The sequence below is a fragment of the Manis pentadactyla genome, chromosome 10 (genome assembly GCF_030020395.1).
Source record: "Manis pentadactyla isolate mManPen7 chromosome 10, mManPen7.hap1, whole genome shotgun sequence".
Lineage (NCBI taxonomy): Eukaryota > Metazoa > Chordata > Mammalia > Pholidota > Manidae > Manis > Manis pentadactyla.
Genome location: NC_080028.1, coordinates 40,409,272 through 40,417,700, shown reverse-complemented (window position 1 = coordinate 40,417,700; position 8,429 = coordinate 40,409,272). Strand labels below are relative to the sequence as shown.

General features: G+C 32.3%; 1 protein-coding gene across 1 annotated transcript; it reads right to left on the bottom strand.

Annotated features, from left to right (window-relative positions):
- Positions 1-7,490: 7,490 nt before the first annotated feature.
- LOC130685099 (olfactory receptor 6C74-like) lies at positions 7,491-8,429 on the bottom strand. The gene has a single exon (XM_057508284.1). The coding sequence runs from the start codon at positions 8,427-8,429 to the stop codon at positions 7,491-7,493; it is 939 nt and encodes a 312-aa protein (XP_057364267.1).

The window sequence follows — 8,429 nt, the reverse complement described above, 5'->3', positions numbered from 1 at the left end:
TCACATATGACCTTTTCTTTTTTCTCTTAAGTGCACAGGAAAAAGTAGGATCCCATTTCCCAGAGTGCCCTCTTCCTCACATGGTTTTAATTTACAATTTGCTGATAAGGTGACCTTGTTCATAATTTGGAAATCAGAAGAGAATCAGAGGCTAATATTCTCCAGAGGTGTGTTTAGTCAGATTTGTGAACACGGTGAGATCCACAGTGGCTTCTCAATAAATGAGACTCACCAACTTTACTGCTAAGACAACTGGTAGAACTGTTCTCAGGAACTACAGAGGGTCACTGCCATTTAGCAGTAAAAGCGTTCCTGTGCTTCAAACTGAAATCTCAATATGTCTCTTCAGCGTTCTGTCCAGTATTCACACTTCTTCTCAACTTCCATCATAACCTTCTACCTAAACTTCTGATTCTGCTGTGCTGAACTTCTACTACCCCAGCTCTTGCATCATTCTTAGAAGCTGTAGCAGTGTAGAGCAGAGAACTCTTTCCTTCTTCCCTTTTAGGGGCTGGTCCAATAATTAAATTGACATAAGACAGATTACCAGGAAAAAATTAATTAATTTCCTACATATGGAGCCACATAAAAATGTGAGACTCAAAGAAGTAAACAAAAAACACAGTTTATACCTTTTGGACAAAGAAACAATGAATTTGTGAAGAATTGACATACATGAATGAAATTTAGAATGAGGAAAATCATAGCTAAACACATCTAAGTTAATAAAATCACAGCAGGCAAAGAATGACAAAATTTGCATTAAATGTTAATATAATTCTCTAATACATTTTTCCCTTCAATTTTTTACTATATTGTTTGATGATCTCTCAGTAGTTTTCCCTTTTTAATTAGCTTCTTTAAACTGTACAGCTCAATGCCATGTAGTACATGGACCACATCTGCAACCACCACCTATATTTTTCCAAAACATAATCACTACAATAAAAAAAATCTCATGCCCATTAAACAGTAATTCCCTATCTCCCCTTAGCTTGTAGCGAACACGAGTCTTCTTTCTGTTTCCATGGAGTTACCCATTTTGGATTCCCTATGTAAGTGGAATCACAGAGCATGTGAGTTTTTGTGTCTGACTTAGTCACACAGAATGATGGTATTGAAGTTTGTACATGATGCATGTATCAGTAATCCAATTTTTCTCTGGATAAAAAATATCCCATTGTATGTAACTATCACAATTTGTTCATTCATTTCACTGATGGACATTTGGATTGTTTCCACATTTTGGCTATTGTGAATAACAATAGTTTACAAATATCTGAGTCCCTTTTCTCAGCTATTTGGATAAAAACTGAGGAATGGAGTTACTGGACATATGGGCATTTTATGTTTATTTTCCTTAAAATCACTTTCAAACTATTTTCCATAGCAACTCCACAATTTTTTATATTCCTACCAACAATGAATGAGGTTACCAATCACTCTAAACTCACATTTTTTTAAAGAGTATAGCCATCTTAGTGGGTTTGAAGTGATTTTGATTTGCATTTCCATAATGGCTAATGAAGCATGTGTTTGTTGGCCATTTCAAGAAATGGCTACTCGAATGCTGCACATTTTTAATTGGATTATTTGTTTATGTTTTTGTTATTGCTGATGTGTAATAGTTTTGGATTTTCTCTTTCAAGTCAGTGGTAATTGGTGGGATTCTACAAATTTGTGCTTTTGACTATGCTCTCTGCTTTGTTGCTACAGAATTCTTCATAGCATACATTTATATTCCTTTCTATTTCTATAAGGTCATTTAGTAGTAAATTGAGTTTCATTTCTGATCTAAGTAATGTTGAGCCTTCTGTCTTCAGTTCTTGGTCATTGCAGCTAAAGTTAATTTTATTGCTCTTTTCAAAACTACATCTTTTGGCCTTTTAATTGAACATACACAGGCTTCTGTGGTTTATTTATTCTTATGTGAATATTGACAAAATATTTATCCCAAGGATTGTCCATTTCATCTAGGTTATCAAACTTGTGGTTATAGACTCATTCATGGTGTTTGTTAATTTTTCTTTAATCCATATTCTATGTTGGAAGTTTAGATTATCAATTATTAAGCTTTCTTCATTTCCAATGGATACATTCAATACTATGAATTTCCCTCTAGGCACTACCTACACTGCATCCCAGGGATTTTAATAAATTGTTTAATCTTCATTCATTTCAAAAATTTTAAATTTCTCTTGAGATTTCTTTGATTCATGTGTCATTTAAATATCCACATAATTTAAGGCTTTTCAGTGTTTTCTTTTCATTTATTTCTAGTTTAATATCATTGTTGTCTGAGAGCAGATACTGCATGAATTATATGCTTCAAAAATTTTTTAATGTATTTTACGACCCAGAATGTATTATATCTTGGTGAGTTTGAGAAGAATGTGTTTATAGCTATTGCTGGTTGACATATTCTATAGATGTCACAGTTATATCCATTGATGTTATTTAATTCAAAAAACTGTCCTCATTGATTTTGTTACGGCCAGATCTGTTTTGGACAGAGTTGTTGAACTTTCAAGTATGACAGTAGGTTCATATATTTCTCTTTGAAATTGTATTATTTTTTCCTCAAATTGTTTGTTACTCTATTGGTAGGTACGTGAATGTTAGGAATTCAAACAATGTGCTTTCTAATGGTACTTATGCAATTAATTTTTTGAAATAAATCCCACTTGGTCATGGTATACTATCATTTTTACATATTATTGGATTTAATGTTTTATATATTCATCATAATTTCTGTACCTATTATTCATAAGGAATGTTTTCTGAAGTTTTGCTTTCTTTTAATGTCTTGCCCTTTTTAGTGTCATGATACTGATGACTTAAAACTGAATTGAGAAGTATTGCTTCCTCTTCTGTTTTTTTTGGAAGGATGTGTAAAATTGGTAGACTTTTAACCATTCTTTTTTTAAAAAACTACAGAGTTGGTAGTTTTTTAAAAAGAATGGGTAAGTTCACAATTAAAGCCATCTAGAACTTGATATTTTTCTGTGGGAAAATTTCTAACTTCAAATCATTTACTTTAACAGTTACAGGATATTCAGCTTATACATTTCTTCTGCATGATTCAGAAGTTTATATTTTACAAGCACTTTGTCTATTTCATATAAATCACTTATTTTTGGCACAAACATTTTCATAATATCTCATTATTCTCCTAATATCTCTAGGATCTATAGTGAGGTCACTACTCAATCAGTAGTGTGTGCCTTGTCATTTTCCACTGATGATTCTAACTAGAGATATCTCAATTATATTTATCTTCTAAAAACTGCCTTTAGTCTTTCCTGGGTTTTGCTGTTTTCCATTTTCTGTCTCATAGAGGTCTTCTCTGGTGATCCAGTAGATCTAGCATAATATTCAGTCACTACTGCTAAAACATTTTGATATCTAAATACCATCAAATGAATTTTTACCTGTTCCTCAACTGTATTAGAAGATTAGTCTAGCTATCCAATTCCCATGAGTTGAGTACAAGTTGATACAAGATAGTAGCATATTTTACCATGCATCATAGAGGTGATTAAGTGGTTTCTAGATCCCAACACAGTAGTCATAGGACATAGGAACATAACACGCTCCCAAAAAGATGAAACAAAAGTTAAGTCATACCAATGCTACAGGAAAATGTTCAGTTTTCAGTCATTGATGTTATCATGAATTTAGGAATATAGACCAGTGTTAATGGGATTTCTAAAAAGGAGAATTTTTGGAGGAAAAAAACCATGAAAATTTTTAGGCAGGGTATCAGCAGAGTAAGGAAGATAAGTTCTCCATCATGTTCAACATTGCATTTGAGAGAGCAGAAAATGACAATTTGCAGCAAAGATTCACCTGTCAGTCCAAGTCAAATGAACCCTATCTCCACTGATTTGTTCTTACTTACCTTTTATGAATCTTACCAAAACTGCATTATAAAATGATTAAACTGTAAAAACAGGGTCTTTTTTCAGTTTTTAAAAATGTTGAAAACCAAGGAAAGACACTTTTGTAGAATTCTATCCATGAACACTTATTTTTTTCTGCATAAGTTGTTATATGATAGTTAAAATCATGTAACAGATCAACTTAGAGTTATCGTATCCTGAAAAATATCTCCTCTTTATGGACTTGAATAGTTTCTATTTGGCAAAATGCAATTTACCTGATTGTTTTCAATCTGACTCCTTACTACATGAATACTTTAAAGAATCAGGGCAGGTAAGTTATTTGAATTACACTCTCTATCGGTAGCGAAGAAAAATTCTAAATACCAGTGTTAACTATAAGCCACATTCCAAAAGCTTCCCCTCAGTAGTGGATTTTTAAGTCCACATTGTATCTACCAATGCGATACTTTTCACGTTTCATTTTCATTCAGTTTCTGAATTTAATTTATAATCTCTGAATATTATTGCATACTTTATTCATCACAGAAAAACCTTATTTTTTATCATTATCCTAATTTTTGTTACATTTATCAATCTACCTACTTATCCTATGATATTATGTCTAAGAAATGGGTTGATGCTTTCCTACATCTATGTGACATATGGAACAAAACATAAATACAGGAAAGTGAAATAAAAACAATAAAAAATGCTTTCCTTAACTTCATTTTCCTTAATGATACATAAAGAGATATGTATCATTTCTAAGTTAAAATTTCTTGAATCATTTGTTGTACAAACCATAAGAAGTTGATCTATATAACTGAGTGGTTATCAAAACCAGGATTCAGTATTTGGTGCAGGTATCATGCTAGTCCATTCCTCATGAAAAATAGTCTTCCACAGTTTCTTATGGTCCTTGCCATATTATTTTTACAAACATCTTCATTACTTTGAACTCTTTCAGTTCTGCATTTTCTTTACACTCAAATATTTATTTTACCATTTACAAATTGGCTGGGCTTACACAGACAGATGTTTTTTAGTAGATCCTAACAAAATCGTACTAGAAGTTAAAATTGTTGAAAACTGTTGAACTTATCCATTTTATTCTCCATATTATTAAGTAACTCTTCCTATTCTACTACAGGTACTTTATACCAAGCATTTCTATGATGTACTTATTCAACTGCTTTATCTAAATTCCCAATTTAAGCATCTGTTAGGAAGATCATTAATTTTATTAATTACTGCATTTTTCTTGATCAGTGTCTATGTATTATTTTTCTCCTATTTTACTAATCATTACTACTAGTAATCTTGCACTAATGATTATATAATTCATTACTCCTTAATTGGAGTAATGGAAGATAAATCTCCCTGAGTTTAAATTTTGATGATCTATTTTTTTTACTCTGTGGTTTTCAAAATGATTTTGTCCTAACTGAGCAATCTTTTGCTCCTATGCATAATGCTAATAGTAATCATTGTATCTTATCACATTTCCAGAATTACATATAAAATAGCCACCAGGCATGCAATCCAGTAATTAATCAACAAAATAGAAATTTTGTTTTTATATCATATTTGTTCTTCAGCTTTCCTCAAAGAAAAGAATGTTGAAAGAATTTCAAGGTTAGTGTTTCAGCCTTTCTGGTGGAGGTTCCCTTAAGAAACAAGTTGTACCTCTATTTAAAGAGTTGTGTTACTTTTTCAAGACCATATTTTAAAAATACAGCACTATTAAGCTAACTGGGAATTCAGAATTCAGAGGCCAGTGATAGTGGTTCCATTAGACTTAATGAGATGATAATGTCAGAGACTGACTGAAATAAAGAGAAGCCAGGTGATGCAACTTTAACCTGCCTGCAAGTGGGAAGTGGTGAGAATGGGGTAGTCTTACTTTAGAAGAGCTCAACCCTTACAAGGAGTTGCAGAAATCCTCTATGGTAAATAACTAGTAGATGACAGACATTTGAAAGTATATAAATAAAGCATTTCAGAAAAACTCAATGACAAAAAGGTGGTTTAACTCAGGCAGTTTAAGCAAACAAATTCTGGATGACACATCGCTACATTTATCAATATTCCTATTTATAATTTGATACTAAGTCTATGAAATGGGTTGATGCTTTCCTACATCTATATGATGTATGGAACAAAACATAAATATAGGAAAGTGAAGTAAAAGCAATAAAAATGCTTTCCTTAACTTCATCTTCCTTAATGATACATAAAGGGATATGTATGATTTCTAATTTAAAATTTCTTGAATCATCTGTTGTACAAACCATAAGAAGTTGATATATATAAACCTTTTTGTCATTTTTTCTGAAATGCTTTATTTATATACTTTCAAATACCTGTTACTTACTAGTTATTTACCATAGACAGCAGAATACAAACTAAAGAGAATATTGAAAGAGCCTTAACTTTTGTTTTTATTATATTGCCTCATTATATTATATGTATTTTTTTCATTTTCTATGCTCTTAAAATTTCTTAAAGTTAGATAATGCTATGGGATAACTTGATCAATTTTCTTAAAATGGAAAATGCATGCATATAAATGATTAAGGGACAATATAATCAATTGTTTAAATAACCACTATTCCTGAAATTGTATTTATGACTCACATGTCTTTTTAAGATCTAGTCTATTAACAAGTTATACAAAAACATAAAAAACTGCCCAGCCCATTACAAGTTATATAGATTTTTTTCCCTGAGTGTGTTTTATTATGGTCTTCTAGATGGTATTTTCAAAATACATTTTCTTCAAATCAAGGTCAAAAGTTAAAAAGGAAATGAAATTGCCTAATTCATAAACTTTTCTGGAAAAGAAATCATGTACCATGATGTGTTTCTGTGAAAACATTCTTTATTATATTTAATATTTTAAAATTCTGGTCATGACAAAGAAGTCGAGTCCCTGAAATTCCAGATTATTACTGGAATTCAAAAATTCAAAAATGAGAAAAACCATTTTTCATCTACAATTGAAATACTTCTAAATGTTAACAATGCAGTAATAGAAAACAACCAGATTCTTTGGATGTATTTTAACACAATGATCTTTTCTTTTTAATAGACAAACACTCTCTAAGTTGAGCATCAACACTACTAGCAGTTAACTCTACCACAATTTTCTTTTTATTCATTCAGTAGAGTACACACAAAAATTGGTATATTTCAAAAATATAAATGAATATTATTTTATGTATGTTGTAACTAAGTGCAAGTAAACAATGATAATAACCTTTACATGGCATGCTGCATTCAATATATTTTAATTACATATATTTATATTCTTGACTAACTAGAATTCAAATATAAAAGAGACAGGCTGAAGAACTTGGCTCAGTTTTTTCAGGTATCAACAGGAAAAGAAGTGAAGTGAAAATAATCTATACTGAAGACTATAAAGAAAATAAAATTCTTTGAAACCAAGCTTTTTGAAAATACAGCTTGAAATGAGATAGAGATAAATAACAAAGCAAAGAAAACACAATAAAGGAGGAAACTGTATATTGGAGCTACTATTGGATACACTGGTATTGCCATGGTCCCTTTGTTTGTTTCTTTACATGTGATGCAATAGGATATTCATTTGTTTGGGAGAGAAACAACCCTGCGTATATTATTCACGAACGCTTGTTTCACCTGTTGGTTCCGTAAGGTGTAGATGAAAGGGTTCAAAAGTGGTGCAACAGAGGTATTGAGAACTGCAATTCCCTTGGAAAAAGATACTTTTTGTTTCACTGAAGGTTTAACATATATGAAGATGCAGCTGCCATAAGAAAGGGAGATCACAATCATGTGAGAAGAACATGTTGAAAAAGCTTTTTTCCTCTGATTGGCTGAAGGGAGTTTTAGAATTGTTAACGCAATATACGTATATGATATTATCACCATTGCCAAGGTGACCACGAGTGTCATCACAGCAGAAATGAATCCCATTATCTCGATGAGCTTTGTGTCTGAGCAGGAGATCTGCATGAGGGAAGTTGAGTCACAGTAGAAATGATCAACAATGTTGGAGTCACAGAAATCAAGGTTTAGGCCCAAGAGGAGAGGTATAAAGATGGTAAAGAACCCAGCAAGCCAACAACAGAAGAGAAGCTGTGTGCAGATTTTAGTGCTCATGATGGCTGTGTAATGCAGGGGCTTACAGATGGCAACATAGCGGTCATAGGACATAGCTGCCAGCAGGTAAAATTCACATGCTGCAAGAACGAAGGCAAAAAACACTTGAGCAACACAACTGTTATAGGAAATGGTTTTGTCCCCAGTTGCCATCATCACCAGCAATTTAGGGATGCACGTAGTTGTGAAGGAAATTTCTAAGAAGGAAAAATTCCGAAGGAAGAAGTACATGGGGGTCTTGAGGTGAGTATCCAGCAGGGTGAGTGTGATGATGATCAGATTGCCGGTGATGCTGAGCAGGTAGGTGAGCAGCAGGAAGGTAAATACCACCACCTTCAGTTGAGGATCATCAGTCAGACCCGCTAGGAGGAACACTGTCACTCTTGTGTGGTTCCCCAT